The 20838-nt window shown below is 42.4% G+C and overlaps 1 protein-coding gene across 3 annotated transcripts in view; it reads left to right on the top strand.

Annotated features, from left to right (window-relative positions):
- Positions 1-20838, top strand: part of prkar2aa (protein kinase, cAMP-dependent, regulatory, type II, alpha A) — a 49675-nt gene that overhangs the window by 27685 nt on the left and 1152 nt on the right. For all 3 annotated transcript variants that reach the window (XM_069693868.1, XM_069693869.1, XM_069693867.1), the window contains exons 3-10: positions 8972-9007; positions 12915-13051; positions 14137-14243; positions 17837-17978; positions 18508-18609; positions 18993-19067; positions 19175-19240; positions 19608-19746. In XM_069693868.1, the coding sequence (XP_069549969.1) occupies positions 8972-9007; positions 12915-13051; positions 14137-14243; positions 17837-17978; positions 18508-18609; positions 18993-19067; positions 19175-19240; positions 19608-19746 (804 nt within the window). The remainder of the gene's footprint in view (positions 1-8971; positions 9008-12914; positions 13052-14136; positions 14244-17836; positions 17979-18507; positions 18610-18992; positions 19068-19174; positions 19241-19607; positions 19747-20838) is intronic.

Below are 20838 nucleotides of genomic sequence, written 5' to 3'. Positions count from 1 at the left end.
GCCTCGTGTCCGGTTTCTAGCGTGTCTTTGTTAGCAGTTAGTTGTGTTGCTTCTCTCTCCTTTGCACTATTCTTCATCACCGTGGCTAATTACCCGCCGTACATTTAAACCGACACTAGTTCTGCTCACACACTCGTGCCCCTCCTTATTTGAGCAACTTTGCTCATCCCACGTTTACAAGCTTTTCAGACCTGCTAGCTCCTTTAGCTCAGCGGTTGGCGATGGTTTCTCTCCTGCTCGCTTGTGTTTTATGTTGAGTTATTCCTCGACCTCCTTTTGTAATAACGGTGCACGTAGCTGATGCAGCCCATGTGCCGTGAAGGCGACGCTCATTGAATTAGAGGCGCGGCTCCACGTTAACTGCTACAGAAACGAGGAGCCAGGTTTTTGGCCCTTTCTCTCTTGAATTTGCTTTTGATAAAACGTGCCGTTTTGGAACATTTCAATGAAGACCAATATTGTACATAAAATGGGCTTTGATTCAAAACCACGAGTGTAAAAGATAGGAATCTGATATATAGACTTATCACTCTCTTTTACTATTAATAAATAAGAATGCTGCTACGGTGTCTTTTTATACAGAATATTAGGTTATAGTTTGGAATACAAATTATATTGTTTTATTCCATTTCTCTGGTGCAAAAATATTGATTATATAATCAAAACTTGCTACATCGCCCAGCCCTAACGCATAATCAACCTCCAGTGGGCGTCCATCTCTCCTGGGGTTTTTTCTGTTGGTTTCCTTTCTTTTTCCATATCAGAAGTCGTATACAGCAGCTTAATACTCATCAAATGCTCTCATGTCGCTTTTCTCCTCTTGTTTTTCCTCTGTTTCAATCTCTCTTTTTTCACATTGCCAGAGATCTCACTGTCGCCCCTTCTGGTCTGTCTTTTTGTTTCTCCCCCTCCGGTTCTCCCTCTGTTCTCCCCTCTCTCGTTTTGTCTCCCCCTCTGTCTCTCTTCCCTCCATCTGTTAATGCTGTTATAGCAGTGAGTGGGTGTGTAGGGAGGGATGGAGAGAGATAGAAAGATGATGTGAGAGGGCAGGTCGGGGTGGGGGGGGGGGATCTTCCACTTGTTACAAGCTGGATAGAGGAGAAAGGGGGTGGATGGTGGCTGAGAAGGGGGCGGAGGGAGGGTGAAGGGGGTAGCGTTGTTATGGTGATGAGATCTTCTTTGTGTTAGGTTGCCAGGGCAACTTCAGGCTTACACTTGATACAACCACCCCCCCCCCCACCCACCCCACTCCCCCAGCCACATGACTGTAGGGAGAGCACTTCACACATTACACATTCAGACTTACACACCCACACACTGAAACACACAAAAGCATGTTCACACACACACACACACACACACACGCACACGCACCTCTTCATCCCTCCCTTATATCCACATGCTCTTGACAGACCAAACTGCATTCTATGCGAGTGATGGAGACACAGTACACGATTCATTTTCACATGCTGACCAAACTAGTTTACTTATGCTTTTGGTTTAAAATGTTGCACAAACAAATGTAGAATCATTCATTTATGTTTATTCAATGCGCCTGAATTGACTTGATTTTCCCCACACAAAGCGGGGTGGGGGGGCGCAGCCCACAGAGTAGCCCCACAACTAATGGATACTTCAGATGTAACGTGAAGAACAAAGCAGCTGTATAAAAATATAAAAACAGAGCACCCAAGAAATCAGTAATAGCAGTTGATACGTGTTTTACAACTTTTCATGGAAAAAGAAGCGAGTGTGTGTCCGTGTCCGAATCACTGTTTTTGTTGGTCTTTGTGCCTCTTTTCTTCGGTACCTGCAGAGATCTGACCTCTTCATGAGTTTGATTGGATCAAAACAAATCATTTTAAGCAGTTTGGAATGCCCTCCCCCCTCCGCCCCCCCAGGAATTAGGGAAGGATAAAAAGGAGGTCGTTGAAATTAAATTTCCCGAGACGTTATTATGATTTCTGTGAATGAACCTCTGATGTTGTTCCGCGTTTCATTCATTTTATCACAGATTGTGTCGTCTCTACATTACTGCTCACAATTTTCGTATCACTGTTTAAATGTATTTTTATACCTTTTTAAAGCAGCGATTGTTTCCAGCTAATATCATCGATGTGTGATTAATCCAGGTAGTTAATCACTCTAAACAGCATGTTGCCTAATTTCAGGCCATTTTCTCTGAGGGGTGACAGGAAATGAGAGTAGAGAGACGGAGGAAAAAGGCCCGCAGTCTGACACAAACCAGGGATCTTGCAGTTTATGGTTGGGCACCTTAACCCGCGTAATCTGCATTGCCATGAAATATGTAAATACAATGTAATTAACTAGACATAAATCATCATTTTGGCACCACACAGCTTGGTTTAGCTGGCATCAGTAAAGAGTACAACAAGACACATGGTAGGAAAGCTGTATAAAATAGCTTATTATTATTTGGGAAGAACGTTACCTCAGTTTACATTTAATTCAAAGGCAAAGTGTCATTGGTGTGATGGAATAACGCACATTTCAGTAATTGCTGCTGTAGTCATTGCTTTAAATGCTTTAACAATGATGTTCATTCATAAAAGCATTTCATATTTGTTACATTCTTACAAAAATAAATAGCCACCATCATAGTTTTGTATCACTAGCTCGAAAGCCAGCAGTGTCAGCGTGATTGAAGGAAGCTAACTACCAAAATAAATGTTTCTAGTCGTGTTATAAACCATACTAACGGTGCGTTGACCACAGCTATCTGCTTGTTGACTCATGAACTAGTTAAGACATTAGAGAATGTATCAGACAATACACCACAGTCACTAAGTATGGAATCTGTAATTTTGTTATTGTCCCCAACAACCAACTCCAAAGAAGCGATCTACAGTACGTCTGGAAGTAGATGTGATAAAGTAACCATCCATACATGTATGTAAAATAGAAGACGGAGGAAGAGGAGTCATGAAGCATTGGGAGCAATATGGGGGAGGAAGGCCTTTTCCTTTGAGACAGCTGAGGGGGCGAAGTACACAATAAATGACAGAGAGGAGGGAGCCAGAGAAACTGAGAATAGTGTTGAACTTGTGCGAGTGTGTTACTATGACTTATACCGTGTTCTCGCTGCAGAAAGAGGGTTGAAATTGGAGCATCGATGAGAAGATGAAGCCACGGGTCCTCGTACGGACAAAATGGAAACATGCTGACGGAGTATTGTATCTACTTTATGCAGTCGCACTGATTTCAAAGCCAAAAGAGTTCCAGGAAACAGTGTTGATTATACACTGCAAGTACTCACATTGGGTTGAATTATAAGAAAAAGATGAAAGGAGACAAAGACTTGCAAATCAAACAATTGACTTAGTTGCATTTCCATCTCCACGTGGCCTGTGACTGGGAGGTTTGTCCGCTCATCTTGTTGACAGGCGATCCAACGTGGTTTGAAGGTTGTTTTCTGTCCATTGAAATCAACTGAGTGGTTACAAAGTAAAAGCTATTCAATTTGCAAGTCATGCCCTGAGATATAAACTGCAGATTCATAGTTACGGACATAAAAGCAGATGCATGGACTCGTCTGAATGAAGATACAGTTTCTTGAAAGGATCTTCTGTTATCTATCAAACTTCTCTTCGCATTAATGTAGTGACCCTGCTGGTCATTGCCTAATCCTTTACTTTGGTTGTCTTGTAATATGTGCCGCTCTGTTCTGTACTACTTGGAAATATCGTAATTTAATGGAGCCTTCATTTTGTTTGTTTTATATATATATAAATAAAAAATTATTCTTGCAGATCAAACTTGTAATCTCAATAACTTTGTATCTTTATCTTATATTCTGTCCATCCCTTTAATAACTAGACACAAAAAACAGATGGATTTACAGAAAAGCTTTATAATGTTCACTGCCCCTGTTAAATAAACTAATATAAAAGATAAGTGGAGTTGAGTGACAGCAGAGACCTCTCATAGACCCACTCACCGATCCTCCATAAGCGCAACACAATCTAAAACCTCAAACTGACACTTTTAACGTCCAATGGGCAATATTTTGTGACACATTTTAAATAGAAAAACTACTTTTAAGTAATTATGATATTGTATAATTTGAAGTTTAAAACAAAAAAATCTTTACTGAGAAATATTGGTTTTGTGTCAATGCCACTTTGACTGATTTAATGTGCTATTGGAGCACTTCTGGCATCACTGCTGGCAAAATGAGAACGGATCTTCATCCTGTTTCAGTTTATGTTAATTAACATTACCCGTCCAATCGTATGAGAAAACAAGACATTATATGCCTCCGCTTTGTGTAGAGTCAGCCTAACAAGCTGCCATTTAGGAGCTCGTTTAATGGAGACATGTTTTTTCTTTGATCTGATTGGTTAATGGTCCGAATGTACCGTCGCCTGCAGCGGAATCAAATTCTAACCATGTGGCTGCAGATGGACATTTCAGGTAAAGCAGATGTGCAGAGAGTCCGAATATTTGGTATCCATGTGAGTTAACATGGACATATAAATGGAGTTGAAAAGCTTGGATTACCCGGTGCTGTAAAAATACCATTTCTTTTATCCTGTTACTTGATTCTTTGGAGCAATTCCATAAAAAAAAAAAAACCAAAAAACGAAAGACAATCATTTCCATCTGTTTACGCCCCAGATGTCAATGCTTGGATCATCCTGCGACTGCGTCTGCTGAGTGATAGTGAGAGTGATCTCCAGAGTGAGCAGAGTGTTAAACTCTGTCCATCTCCCCAGGTGACCGCGGCAAAGTGATGCGTATGTGCGAGTTTCCCCCAGGCGCCTGTCTTCACAGTCTCGATCTAATGGGCTCTGACAGGATGGTAATAAGGTAGCAATGGACACATACTGTGTGTGTGTGTGTGTGTGTGTGTGTGTGTGTGTGTGTGTGTGTGTGTGTGTGTGTGTGTGTGTGTGTGTGTGTGTGTGTGTGTGTGTGTGTGTGTGTGTGTGTGTGTGTGTGTGTGTGTGTGTGTGTGTGTGTGTGTGTGTGTGTGTGTGTGTGTGTGTGTGTGTGTGTGCGTGCGTGTAAGGCAGCCGTGAACCATGCCCATGCCGGCTAGTAACAGCCCCGCGTTAGAAAGCAGGTGTTCAGGACCCTGACCTCAACCTCCGTGTGTGTGTAAATGGCGGCACATTAAACGCAGGCGTTCACGGAGACATAGATTATACTTCCACAGGGTCACGGTCTCCCTACAGACCTACAAATGCTGTGCGGCACCACAATCCAGACATACAGTACACGCACATCAATCTACGCAGCCCTTTTGTTTCTCCCTCACGGCAAGGCCACAATCCCTCATCTCTGGACTTGCCGCTTCATTAGCCCTGATGCATATTCATACCCAGCAGTGTTCTTTCACGCTGCTTTTACTCTGACGAATATTTCCTCGCGTCATCAAGCACTTCAGCACAGAAATCATGACCGGAAATTAAACTCGATTACAGCCGCTGTTTAAATATTTCTAGGAAACATCCTCTGTTTGGTTTCATGTTGTTTCCAACATTTGGTTAAAACCAGTTTCTGTATCATCAACTGGCAAAGTGATAGATGATTGTGTTTACCGGACACACTGGGAGTGATCGCTGACATCGATGTTAAAGCTGCTCTGTCTCATTTTAAGAGCACACTGTTTTATAAGTCGCCCAAGAAGGGAAAGGATTCCCCAAGAGGACGGTGTTTTGGCCTGCACTCGCGGGGCGAAGCCTGATAAGTGGGCCAAGGCTCCTCGCTGGGAGCTAAACGGTTGCGTATGCGACCATCTTTTGAGTGTGCGAGTTAAAACTTCACACGGTTCCACCCACGCTCGTGTGTGATGATGAGATGGCCTCCGCACAGCACACCGTGCACACGTAAGTAGCGGGAAGCAGAGGACATAGGACTTTAGAAAACAGCGACTACCTGTTGCCGTGTTTTCCAAATGAAGCCGTCTGTGGCTGATGATTTTGGAGAAAAAAAAAAAATGTGGAGAGACGCAACGAGAGGTTCCCACTCAACTCGTGCAGGCAGGGAGAGGAAACTTTTTTCTATAATTGCTGTATTTCCAATAGCTAATGCGTTCCCTGTGGTAGCGGTTTGAAGGGAAAGTTATGCTGACGCAGAAGCAAATAATGTTCATTGATGTGCAAGGTCATTGATTAATACTGTGCTGTACCAAAAAAGAAAAAAAGATGTTGTGACCAAACCATATGCTCCTGGAATCACGCTGTGTTGTTATGGACCAGCTCTTGCAGTAAATGCACCAGTAGTAAATATATGGACACCTTTGGATGAGTGAGGCAAAAATCATTATTTTGCATATTTGATTTCTTTTTTTATTATTATTACTTTCCCGAGATTACAGCGGAACATTGTCCGCAGCAAACTGTTCCTAAAATTCAAAGAACACCATGTGATGTTGGGTACACGCCTAAAGGAAGAAAATGTCGTCTGATGAAAGTGGTCTGTTGAGGTTTATGTGAAAAAGAATTAGTAAAAACGTCAGAGATGTGTGTGGACAGCTGTGGAAACACAAAGGCAGAGTTTACAATGTGCTTGAGGCGAGACTGAAGACGCATTTTTATTGGTCCTTATATGATGATTTACTCCAATTAGTAAGATGTCCTGAATTTCTGACAAGTTCTTCATGATTAATAGTTCTACAAAACGTTCTGGAAGGGAACCTTTTGTGTGGCCGAATTTATTCGCACAACAAGGAACAGAAGACAAACTTCGTTGTTTGCAATGTCATCGAGGAAAAAAAAAAAAAGGTGTTATTTATGTTTGACAAATTTACCACCACCGTGATAATGAAACTGTATTCTGGTCTAGTGTGTCGTAAGTCCACGTGAGCACTCGTATGTGCAGAGCACAAGTTCCTATTATCTAATATTTGAGGGGAGAGTTAATGTCAACACAAACACATCCACTGGTTATAAAAAAAACAAAAAAAGTGCCTTCTGAACGAGCTAAACGGTGCGATTAGTTCTGCTTTTCAGAAAGACATTTCATTTTTTTATTACAGGTTTTGGCACAAAACAGGGCCTGAAAAAAAGCGTACGCCACTCCTCACGAAAAAGTCATGATTTTTAAAAGCAAACTTGGCGGTAAATAGTGCACCTGTCGGCAAACTCTGACTCATCCGCACGCACGTTTTGGAGCCTGGAAAAATTGTTGACGCAGACGGTGAAATGGTGAACTGAAGCCAGATTGTAGAAATTAAATGTGACGGACAACTTGGTGCGTACAGCGAAGCCTCTCACATTTCATTTCTCTTCATATCACATGTTGCTTTTCACCGCGTTTACATTACAAACTTAATCACCGTCCTTTGTAAAAACAATTAATTTGCATATTGTGCACAATAGTTTAATGTTGTTGTGTGTAGAAGTGTTTCCACGGCGCTCACAGCCTGTCGTCATGGAGACATCGCGGTGGAACTTCAATCACTGCAGCGGCAACACGTGACCGCTCTTTGCATTTTCTTTAGTTTTTGAGTCCACAGCTGTGACCGCTCAAACAAACACGCGCTTCATATCCTCCACATCGTCCACAAACAAATTCCATTTCCGGGTTTTCCTCTCCGTTGTTTACACAATTCACCAAAGAACCACCGATCCGCATGGCTAACTTTATTTGCATGAACCTTTTGTAAAACGCTTTGCATCGACCACTCGTGGTTGAATGTGGGCGTGTCGGAGGCGGGATGGGAGGCCGGTCTACGTGCGCACATTTCCACGTGGATTGTGATTTCTAAAGGGAACATTGCGTGCAGGTGTTTGCGTGCGCGCGGTTTTATAAATCAGAATATTTTTTGGGGGCGCTTTTAGTATAATCCCACGCAATGTTTTCTAAATGAGGCCCCGGGTCTGAAAAAGCAGTAGCGGAGATGAAACGCTTGCACAGAGAAGCGTGATGCCTGATGATACTTTACTTTATTTGAATATATTTGCAGTCTCTCTGGCAGCGACCTGCAGGGGGATTAGAGTTCGAGACTCGGCAGCTCTGTCAGTTCGGTGTTTTACTTCAGCAGACGCTTTAGTACGGCGGGTGCCGGCTGTTGTGAGTCCTTTGATGTGATGATTTTAAGGCAAGAGACATCACACGTGCCGTCCTGCCGCCTCAGGAACATTAACGGTGTCCCGACAGCATCTGTGAGCATCCACACAGTGTATTGCAACAGCTTGAGGCTGACTGCACACTGGCACAGACAACTGTGCTCGTCAAGTCAAAACATAAACAAACCACAAACCTCAAATAAATGTGGAAACATTGAAAATGACGTAATTGTCTTCATGTTTTCATTGTTTGTCTCTCTTAAGACATTGTTCCTTATAAATATTTTGTAATGCAACTATGAGGGCTCCTATTAACTTTTTTTCCATATCTGTCTGGCTTCAGGCAGCTACTATGGGATTATTGCTGTCGAGTGTGATCATGTTTTATTTGTATTACTTTTCACTTTGCAATCATGAAAATTGTTTTGCTTTTTGTGAGAGTTAAAGTGTGTGTATGTTAATATCCTGTATGTGGCTGATCCAGCTGTTTATAGGAACTCCCTATCAAAGCATTCATTTCTATGAAGAGACTCTTCCCTACACTGAAAATACCCTTTCTTGCTGTTTTAGCTGATGTCCCTCCTGGTTCCTCTCCGCGTCCTCGCGTTTCCTCCTGTCCACCTGGATCTTTAAGCGTGTCCTACTTTTTGTCTCGTCACCTCTTGCTGCTTTCATCTGTTTGACTGTCTGTATCTTTCTCTCTCTCTGATGCCGATGCCACTCTATCTCACTGTCTGCCGTTTATCCATTCTCCTTCTTTTTTTTTCTTTTTTTTTTTAAATCTCCCTCAGCTATTGCTATGATGTCCTTCTGCTCAGAGCAGATAATAGTAATGAGGATTTCAAAACAATCACCAAATCGTATTAGAATAAAAGTTATTATGTTAAAACAGTGATGTTAATATCACCTCTCTCTCTCTCTCTCTGTGTCTACAGCTCCCCCGCCCAGCAGATTCAACAGGAGAGTGTCAGGTAAGATGTGTGTGTGTGTGTGTGTGTGTGTGTGTGTGTGTGTGTGTGTGTGTGTGTGTGTGTGTGTGTGTGTGTGTGTGTGTGTGTGTGTGTGTGTGTGTGTGTGTGTGTGTGTGTGTGTGTGTGCGCGTGTGTGTTTGACGTCATGTTCCCTAAGTGTAATCCACACCGAGGACACCGTAGCATACGTCACTGGCTAACCCACAGGTTGTGTGTGTGATGCATGTTGAATGCTGTTGAGCTGAAGGAGCCCGTGTCTGCCTCTGTGGTGAAACAGTTCGGAGGCCATGTTTCCATAATTTGCGTAAGAGGTGCATGTTAAAGAGTGTTAAGAGGCTCCACTGCGGCGTGTTGTGGGTTTGTGTGCGTTTGTGTGCGTGTGTGTGCGCGCGTCGTGTTTGTTTGTGTTGGTGCCTGTGGTCTTCGGTGGACAGCGCTCTTGTTTTCTCACGCTCAGTCGTACTCGTCTACTGTTTACATTCGAGTGATTGAATGTCGTCAGCCGACAGACTTTGGTTAGACTCTGGGTGTGTCAACTGATGTTTATTTACTGTTCTGCTGCTATCATTGTTCAACCCGCTGTCTTTACTGCAGCCTCATTAAGGTTCGTTGGGGAGTTTGGTGTTAATTTGTACAATTAGATGAGTTTTTTTTTTTTATGGTTTTATAACCGTGACATTTAGTTGTTTAGTGATCCTTGTTGCTGTGATGTGGTAAACAAAGTGGTCAAAGTTTCTGTGTTGACAGAAACATTGTGTGGTCCAAGCAGACTTTTGTTGTTGTACGTTTTACTGGAAGACATAATGATCCTTTTTGAGCTGGGAGGAGAAATTGCATTAATACAACAACAAAGACAGAGCGTCGCTGTGAGGCACCACAAAGGCTCCACCTCACCTGTGCTGAAAAAGATTTTAATTTGTAAGTTGTGCAAAGTTATTTTGTTTGAAAGTTGTTTTGTGTTTTTATTTCACAGTGTTCCAAATTAGATTAATTTTTTTCCAAGGGAAGAAAGCTCACTAAAGCTTAAAAGACAAATACATCCCTTCATCCCTGTAACATTGTTTAACATAAGAAGGGGGGGGGGGGTGCGGCTCTGTTTGATGTGCAATGTTTTCCAGGACCCATCGAGTTTAATGTGTTTCTTATCCAACATTCCTCATAACTGGGGAAATGTGCAGAAACTCAACATTGTGGCGCAATCCAGCACAAGTGTTACAATTATATCATCAAATATTGTAGATGCCTTTCAAATATATTACAAATACAACACTATACCAGCTGCAGACATTACACACATCATTAAATCACAGAAATTAAAACAAAGCAGTGTTCTTAAAAACTGAAACGTACACCTGGAGGCTAAATGACAAAGGGATCAGCAAAAATGAGATTTTGTTTTATGTCCACTGCTGTTTATTTATTGCAGCGGTGTTGTATTGAATTGCATCACGTCGTCAATCCCAGGTGCACATCACTGGACTGCCATAATCTAATTTAGATATTAGTTATTCTGAATTTTAGAGATTAATATGACATTGTCCAACAAACAAGAACAAATTCATTGTACTTGAAACGGTGTTCTGTCAACCTTCAGTGACTTTACAGCAAACACATTAAAAATGATAAGAGCAGTCAGTGTCAGTGTTAGTGTCAGTATTTCCATGAACACATTTTCTTATTGATAAAGCAATGAGTCTTCCTGATGGAAAGATTTTCTCTAGTTTGGAGAAAAAGTTCTGGCTACGTGGCTGTTGTGCTGGGCTCCTTTTCCATTTTGAAATATTCCTACACTGCACACATTTTAATTGGACATCATATCAAATTAATGATGTTATTATTTTTAGAAGGACCACCAGAAAGAAATTGAATGGTAGTCTATGGTGCCAAAGGCCTTTTGGAGCCAGCCCCTAGTGGCCATCAGTGGTATTGTACCTTAAGACTGCGATAATTGGCTTCAAATTTCAGAAGCAGACATCGTTTTTTTATACATAGTCTATGGTCATAACACCCATATCAGACCACACTGTGAAGATGTTTAGACCTTTTAAATGTTGAGGATAAGACATTTAAATGGGAGGCTTCTCTTTTAATTGTAAGCCAATTAGGAGAGGCAGATGTTACGTCCCCATAGGAAATAATAGTCTTTATATGAACTGACAAGTAGTAACAGAGAAAGTCTGGGAATTTATCTGTATAGAATCATCATTAAATTTGAGTTGATGTTTAGTTGTCATACAATTAACTGTGATGAACTATTTAATTGCCTGTTTTTGTACATTGTATGCCACTATATTGTTTAGGCCTGATAGTTCAATAATACACATACACTTTATAAGGAACAAGAGTTATTTATTGGCCTCAAACATGGGAACATATGAATAACAATTACATTTCTGTATATTTATGTCAGATCTGCCTTTTGCTATTTCTGTTTACAAACCCTAAAAGACAAACGGGGTTTATTACCGAGTGTGCTGTTGTTGCGTAACTGCAGCAGCTTTGACCGTACGACCCTGTTTTAAGTGGACTGAGGGCTTATAGACATTCACATGTGGACTCACAAGTAGCTTATTGGCCGCTATTTTATTTTTTTTCTATCCCCCCATGCTGCCAGGGGTAGATAGAGGGTTTGGCAGCATGGGGGGGAAACCGAGCAAACATGAATCCAGCAACTCCAGCTGAGCATGATGGACCTGCCAGCACTCTTGGCCTTATCTGATCTGAAATGGTGTTCATACCAGTGAAGAACACACAAAGCTGAGCATTCATTCAAACATCTGTGTCTTCATTCTCCTAAATCCCCCCCGAGTCTTGGGGTCACGTTTTGTTATTAGTTTAGATTATGTTCTCATTCCTTATAAACGACCACATCCTGGTTGTTAGAGCCCCGAGTCTCACACTTTTAACTGCATTTTTATTAGCTCCTTGGAGTCGAACTGGCTGATGGCGCTGAACTGAAGGAAGGTTTGCACATTAACACTGCGGAGGTCACACCGCTCCCCAACGTCGTGAGAAAAGACGTTACACTCAGGATTTCACACGCACGCACTTGGAAACTTGCATTTGTTTTGTGGGAAATGACATGTGAGAAGTGGAGTGTGTCTCTGCAGAGTTGGAGGAAACGCAGATACATAATGACAATTTGAAATGACCTTGTCATTGTTTGTCATCTAGTGTGGCAAAACATGTCACTGTGTGTGTGTCACTTCCTCACTTCTGGGCTCCTCCAGTGTCCTGCAGTCCTCTCTCCCTGTCTCCTGCAGGCCATCGCCTCATGTTGTGTTATACAATATCTTCCTCTCCTTGCGTCTGTGCTTGTGTAACATCTTACCTTGTGCTGCACCCTGTGTGTGTCAAAACATTTAACATGGATGAGGTGGATACAATGTCCCTGGCTTTTTGTGTTTAGCATTTTTGTAGTTTTCTTTGTTGGTCTGCTCATGTCCACAGTGAGTCAAGATGTGACCCGACTGTTATTTATACAGTAAACACAACTCTGCGCACATTAAGGTAGTTCACCCCCATGATGGATTTCTTTTGAGTGAATTCCACAGTAGATAAACTCACTATATACTGTGGTTCATTTGAAGTTAAAGAAAGTAGTAATCCAAAGGCTTTACCTGCTTAAAGTAAAGTTAGACAGCAGTGTATATTTGACATGGTTGTCAACCTATTAACTGGCTTGTTTTGTGGTTTTAAAACCTTTTTGTCATGGATATGTGAAGTTGTTGGTTGGAGACTCATTGCATTAATATTGAATTGTTACGACGGCTTAATCCATCTCTGAACCCGTCTGTACAATTCTTTCCTACCTGGATTGTTCGTCTGGATTGCTTTGTCTATTTACAATGTAATCGCACGGGATGTGTTCATGTGTAAAGTTGATTTAAAAATGTCTTTTCTTCAGTGTGCGCGGAGGCGTTCAACCCAGACGACGATGACGAGGACACTGAGCCCAGAGTGGTTCACCCAAAAACAGACGAACAGCGCTGCAGACTGCAAGAGGCCTGCCGAGACATCCTACTCTTCAAAACACTAGATCAAGTAAATACGTCGTGTAAACACGCACAGGACGACGTGTATCACATCACATCACATCACATCACATCACATCACATCACATCACATCACATCACATCACATCACATCACATCACAATGCAGAAAACTCTTTACAAGCTGATGGCTGAAGGAAAAATGAACATTAGGTGTCTTAGTCAGCTTCAGTGTTCATTGTCATAGATTCTAGCGTTCTGCATTGCTACTGTAGAGATAACATCCTCAAACCATTCAATGAGCCCTGGTGCCGTGCATGAAAGGACCTGCAGCCATTTACTTCATTCAGTTTTTCCCCTCTAACTTGTCACCTGTATGTGGACTGACACACACACAAAAGACAAATGTAAATTCATTATCCCGAACACCGAGTGACTATCAGAATGGAGAAGGTACAATTCACATAACTCGGCGCCTGTGTTGTTGTTATACTGTATGTTTTTAAAACTACTCATCTGAAACCCTCCAGTATTTGTCCAGAGGTAGATTTCTTGTTTTTCAGAAGGTGAATCCAAAAATAATTAATATTTCACTAATTAGCCTGATCGCCTCACAGCCAAAAGGTTGTGGTTTAAAGCTGCCGGCCGGCTGGGGCCGTTCTGTGAGGAGTTTTCCAGCTCTCTCTGTGACTGTGTGGGTTTTCTCCGGCTACTCTGACTTTCCACCACAATCAGAGATGTGCATTTTAGGTTTACTGGTGATCTTAAATTGGATGCAGGTTTAAATGTTAGCATCAACCGTTGTCTGTCTTTCTGTGTTGGCCCTGCGATGGGACAGACAAACTGTACAGGAAGTATCCCACTCAAAAATGCCCCGTTTACTTTCTCACATAATTTCTCACATAATTTCCTGGCATAATTCATTTTCATCTCGTCTACCTTCAGGAACGGCACTCACACAAGCTAAATGGCATTTAGAGCTGCTTGTTGAACTGCGCACGCACACACACACACACACACACACACACACACACACACACACACACACACACACACACACACACACACACACCTACTTACTTTCCCTGTTGCACCTCATTTGTGTCTGACATCCTCTCTTTTGTCTGGCTTCCAGGAGCAGTTCTCACAGGTGCTGGACGCCATGTTTGAGTTACTCGTTCAGCCCAACGACCACGTCATCGACCAGGGAGACGATGGAGACAACTTCTATGTCATAGAGAGGTAAGAGGCAGACAGACGCGTTGGATCATTATTGCCGGCTCAGCTCGTTTATTCACACAGCCCTTGTTTGTTTTAGTAAGCTGGGATGGCAGAAAGGTTCGAGATAACAATGTTTTACAGCCTAATTAGGTCAAAGTCAGTGACACTGGCAAGAATGGTGCCAGTATGTACGTTTACTTTGTGTTTTATTCATATTCATTTATAGATGCATCTTCACCTCAAGTCCCTGAAACACTTGGGTATAAGTGATGACTTCTCAAGGAACTAAAAGCTTCCTTTGCTCTGTTACTACATTGTTGTCTAAGTTTCCACTCTGGTCTAAGGGCCCTTGAAGATCAGGCAAATTAGTTTTCTTATGGTTCTTCTTATGATTTAAAAAAAAAAATTTTTTTATGGCAGTTGGCGAACCAGCTTACAGGCGCGTTACAGCCACCTACTGGACTAGAATGCGTCACAGTAGATTCTGTTGAACGCACGCCATACAGCGGACAACCTGGACTTTACCTTGTGTCATGTGATTTATTTTGTGGTTCTGTGTTCAAGTCAAAATTAGAAAAAAGATGCAAGTACTCAAACGGTTAGAAAGGTTTCAGTGCCGCAAGCCCCACCCCCCAAAGTTCCCGAACTTTGGACAGTAGTTCCTGGAGCACCGAGCAGGGACTTTTTGGGGTTGAACCCCCGTGGAACTTGATTTAGACTCTCGTCCCTGTGGTGGAAACACAGTTAGAGGATCTGAGTTCTTCAAAAGGTTCCTAGTTCCTAGAAAGCTCCAGCTGTGGAAATGCGGGTTATCACTCTGAATGACCAGACAAATTTGAATAATTTATATTGTCCAAAGCAATGCTATACCATATTTCTGTTGTATTTCTGTACATAGTTTTTTAAAACTTTAGTCCCTCAGTCATTTGTGTGTGAACTCAGGTGTTAGGTTTTATTCGTGGCTGCACTTTGTGGTGGAGTTAATTTAAACTGCACTGTTTGAAATAGAGCTCAGTTTCATGCATAAAGAAATAGAAATGTTAGATATATCTTACATCATCTTAAATTATGACAGATAAAAGTAAAACCATCAATTACAACCGTTGATTCCTACATAGTGTCAACAACAAGTAGAAAGTATTTGTTGAATGGAAGTCTTAATTACAGGGATATTGTGTTAGGATATAATAAATAAAAGTGTGGACCACTGGTCATTACTTTGGGGCTGTTGATCGTGCGTTGGTTATGTTTTTGACGGGTGTGTATGTCTGGGTCTGTGTATACACTAACAATTGAGCATGTGTGTGTAATTTTCTTGCCATATTGTTTATGTAAACTCTTGGTGTGTACACGGGACAGGTGATGTTGACTGGGTTGGAAAACAGAGTTAAGTTGCAGGAACATTGAAATTGGCCTCTGTATCATTGTCAAAGTAAAACAAAAAGCTGACACTTTTCTTTAATTGGACCATTAGACTGATCCATCAGGCTGCAGGCAGCTGTGTTTGTTGCTGTAATATCACTCTCAGGTTTTTTGGAAACATCCTTGGTTTGTAGCGTTTTTAGATATTAGGGACACCTTTGATAATCCCTGAGACTACACTGCACTGTAGTTTTTAGATTTCGTTGTCATATATATTGCTTTACAACTTGAAGCACACTTGACATAAAAAAAAAAAGGCCTCAGGATGTCAGTTTTTAACCTCGGCCTCTCCGGAAACACCAGACGTACCCATGTGTGGCTGGTGGCTGCTCTTTGTTTATCCCACCCCGGCCTCTATTCATTCTTGGCATGGTACATATCAGTTCAGTGCAGCGGTTTAGATTTGAACACAGCGTGCTCCGCGTTCATGAGACATGCGATGACCTTTAAGAGCTGCACGCCTGCCTGATTATATACTATCCCGGGGTTTTCCAGGGCCTGTGCAAAGTGTAGGCGGTAGCTAATGTCACCAGCAGGGTGGGGTGTCAACGTGGACACATGGAGAGATGGAGGGAGAAGCAGAAAAGAAAGCAGGAAAGAAAACAGGACGCAGGAAGCAGCACATTGTTTCGATGTTTCCCATTTAATCTTTTTATTATGTCACTCAAACGTATTTATACATCTCCTCTTCGTTCTTGCCACTGTAGCTCAGACGGTAGAGCTGACAGCTGACTCTCAATAGCACATCTTAATGATTTTGGCCGGGCGGCCTGCGGGCCACAAGGTGGTGAGGGCACCCTCAGCCTCCACAAAAGAATAAACAGAAATGTTGTGAAGCCTGTAAGACGGGAAGTAACTGGAAAGAACTCAGAAACCCGCAGTTACAAGGAATTAACAAGGAACAGTGAGAGATGACAAGCAAGATATGAAAAGGATCATTTTTTCTTCAGTTCTGATTGGTTAAACATTTTTATTATCAAATAAAGAATGAACTGTGTAGTTACCTCTTTTTATATTTCAGTTTTCATTCTTTCGTGCTCGCGGTTTCCCAACCAAGCTGAAACATCTGAGATAGTTACAAATCACTGAACTCGGCATGCAAAATAATTCCCTATTTCTATTTGTTGACATTGAGATTTTGCATCTTTGATCTTTAGAGATGACCAATCTCTGAATGTGCTGCCCAAGGGTGGACTTGGCAGTAAAAATCCTTATTATGCACACATCCTCTCAGTGTAGGAGGGAACATCCATTTGTCCTTCAGCCACAAAAACACAAAACAGACTCACTCTCCAATCTTTATCTGGAAAGTCAATTTCCACAACAGGAATCAACATTCAAAAACATGGATCTTCCTTAAGGTGTTAATTGATCATGGCTGAGGCGTTAATGTTTCATTCAAGAAATAAAGTTGGTTATTAAAAAGCATCTAAAGCAGCGTCACTGTGAGAAGTGTACCACTGACCGCGGTTCTCACACCTGCTTTGTCTGATGAACAAAGAGGAGCGGCCCCGAACAGCAACATGGCATAGTCTCGCTTAACTTCAGCTGGTTGACAACACAAGTGATCAGCGTCCCCATCGTCGTGGTAATCCAATCAAAGTAAACTAATACTCCACCAGCGACAAGGGTTTTAGCCCCGCTACGCAGCCAATGGGAGGACAGGCTAGCTCACAAAATGACTGGTTAATCCTGCCAAGCAACAACGCTGCAAATTACCTTCCACAGGTTTAATCCTCACACACGGGGAAAGAGGGAGGAGAGGCAGAGCTGCTCTGCTCAAGTATTACTCTCGATCAGCCGTGTACTACCGTGACAAACTGTTTCTGATATTAGACATGCGGAAATACAACAGTGTTCACAAATCGGCTACACTGCAACCACCTTTCACTTGCAAGTGCATGAAAAACATCTGAACACACGCACATGGTCAATTACTGGGTCGCCCAGTGTATCAAATGAACACAGATCTATCCCGAGGCTACAAATCATCTGTAATTAGATAACTATTTAAACTAGTCAGGAGATCAATTAACAAAATTGCCACTCAATAATTAAATAAGTCGTTTAGTGTTTTTTGCTGATTCATCTCTTGGATTTAACTCGTTTCTCTTTCCTTGTTGGCTGCTTACCCGTTTCTCTTTTTTTTTTTTTTTTTTTTTTCACCTCTCTCTCTCCCTGTGTTGTTCCAGGGGTGTGTATGACATCATGGTATCGGGGAAATGTGTGGGTCAGTATGACAATAAGGGCAGCTTTGGGGAGCTGGCACTCATGTACAACACGCCACGCGCCGCCACCATTGCAGCCACCCAGGAGGGAGCGCTATGGGGACTGGTAAGAACATACAAACACACTGACAGCCAAACCAGATGGATTTATGCATCTATAGGACTACGCAGATATTACATAAGCCATAATAAGTTAAGTTTTTTTTAAATGATCAGATTTGCCCAAGAGATATTTTCAGTCACTTTTAAGTTGTCTTCCAAGGATTGTTAGGAACACTTCTCTTCATCATGTAGCATACATTGATCTGATGCTCAGACATGTTAAGAATGGAGTCCTGTAATCTATGAATGGAGCCGGTGCTCTGCTCTGATGGTTTGTGCTGCTGCAGCTCCTCCCTGTGGCCGAGCAGCGGGAGACCAGCCACAGTCAAACAGTCGGAGAGCGTCTTGCCTTTAGGAGGTGTTTGTTTACTCGTGTGTGTGTGTGTGTGTGTGTGTGTGTGTGTGTGTGTGTGTGTGTGTGTGTGTGTGTGTGTGTGTGTGTGTGTGTGTGTGTGTGTGTGTGTGTGTGTGTGTGTGTGTGTGTGTGTGTGTGTGTGTGTGTGTGTGTGTGTTTTGTTTTTTTCTTTTCCAAGGACCGTGCTACATTTCGTAGACTCATTGTAAAGAACAACGCCAAGAAGAGGAGGATGTACGAGTGTTTCATCGAGTCTGTGCCCTTACTTAAATCACTGGAGGTGAGTTTATTTTGTAGAAACCATCCTCCACCCCTCCTGTGGGGATTAGTGTTGGGTTTTGATGGCATTTTATGAAAACAGAATCCAGTATCAAATCCACATGTCATGTGCAAATCCTTTGAATCCCTCAAATTTCTAAATAACTCCCAAGTCAAAGATGAACTTTAGTTCTGTCATCAAAATGAGGTTTGGACCAAATAACAGGAAGGTTTGATTGTTGATTTGTATTGATTAATGTGACACACGGAACCCCTCAAATATTTTGAGTTTTGGGGCTGAAAGTGAGGAGTCGTCAGTCAGAAACTCTCACTGCTGCCAGAGCTTCACAGTTTTCTCTGTTTCTCTTCCCTCGACCTGCCTGTCCTTCTCTTTTCTCTGCTCAGCTGTCAGAGAGGATGAAGATAGTGGATGTATTAGGAGCGAAGCAGTTCTCAGGGGGTGAGCGCATCATCACACAGGTAAGACGTTTTACATCACAATATTTCATTTCCAAAAAAGAGTTGGGAGTCTGTGTAAAATGTAAATAAAAAAAACTATTTATAACCGTGTTTTCTTTTCTCCTCAGGGAGACAAAGCTGACTGCTTCTACATTGTAGAATCTGGGGAGGTCAAGATCATGATGAAGAGTAAAGTAAGATGCTCATCGTCACTTTCTTCATTTCTGCTTGGCACGCAATCTGCATCTGAATTTGTGGAAGGGGAATTTATTTCAGTGTGCATCTCTTACAGCCGCTCAGAATCTGACAAGCATTTCATTGGTTCGGGAATATGCACAAACACAATGGCTGGCTGTACAGCACGTTTTGACAGTGACAACCCACACTCCCCATTAAAATCCACCACGGCACAAAAGACTTCCCCGGTTTTGCCTAGCAACAGCGGGAATCATGATTGTCTGCTCAGCTGCTGAGTGCTTCTTGCCGGTGGGGGAGGGGGAGGGGGGAATGAGGCATTGAGTGGTTCCTAACCTTTAATCCTGCTCTCCGCTCTCCCTGCAGACGAAGGCGGACCATGCAGACAATGCGGAGGTGGAGATAGCGCGCTGTAGCAGGGGTCAGTACTTCGGGGAGCTGGCCTTGGTCACTAACAAGCCCCGGGCCGCCTCAGCCTACGCCGAGGGAGATGTCAAGTGTTTGGGTAAGGCGAAATACACTTTGACGCACTCGTTAAATTCCTCCGCATCATACTAAGAAAACATACGAGTAAGTAGTGAAGCCAGAAGCAACTGTGGGTAGACTGTCCTGAATGACTGACGTGGTTTTCATTTTCCACCAGCCGAACTGTTGCAAGCTGTTCCCTCGGAGATTTAAGTGGCATTTGAGTTGTGATGAATTCTCCATTGTTTCCTGTCCGTCCATCTCATCTGTCAACACCTCGTATTTATTGTTGATTGAAGGCCGTTCTGTAATTATTTTGCGTTTTGAAGTGGACGCACTAAAACTCTACAGCGATGAGCAGATCTTCACTTCTGAACGTGAACAGGATCCAGAACAGCGGTTCGGGTTTCTCTATCACCTTCCTCCCTCTTCGCAGTGAAATCTGTTTCAGCTTTTATTCTTTTTTTTATAGCTCCAATTACACAGCTTGTATTTGTTTAATCACAGAGCTTATTTGTTTTTTTTTGGAGGATATTCTGTCAGTCAACCTCATTGTTTGTCCTTCCCTGTTCATCCACTGTCTCCTTACATGTCTGTCCTGTCTTTCAGTGTTTTCTGCACTGACAGCCAGTCTTCGACAGCTGCTTGGCTTCTAAAGCAGAGAACATGTCATTCAACCATACTGCTGCAACATAAGCTGTGTAGTGTGCTCTCCCTACTCCCCATGTTCCTCCTGCAGTTGTAAAAGATGAGCAGGACTTCAGTGGTCCCCGAGGGACATTTAGAACTTCTCCGCCTGTCATACTGCATCTAAGCAATCTGCTGAATTTATCGATGCTGCTTTTTAACTATTACAAGTTGTTCCTGCAGTGTTGAAGCTAAAAAAAAAAAAAAACAGGAAATCCTGATAGATGTGTCTGAAGATGTGATTATTTTGGATTCTCTGGGGTTCTTGTGTGAACTCAGCTTTTCCAGCTTGGTGTATTCTAATTATTCTGATCTATACACTCCTCACTGCACGTAATACCCTCGATGAAATTGCTCCGCGGAAATGATATTGTGAACTCTCTTGAGGAGATCGTTGGTCTCTGGGACTCTTGAGTACTCTGACCATATATGGAATCACTAATTT

Source organism: Brachyistius frenatus, unplaced genomic scaffold, assembly GCF_029030835.1.
Source record: "Brachyistius frenatus isolate BFR_SWC_R1_liver_20210118 unplaced genomic scaffold, ASM2903083v1 Contig_16, whole genome shotgun sequence".
In the NCBI taxonomy this organism is placed as follows: domain Eukaryota; kingdom Metazoa; phylum Chordata; class Actinopteri; family Embiotocidae; genus Brachyistius; species Brachyistius frenatus.
This window is presented reverse-complemented; position numbering and strand designations above follow the sequence as displayed.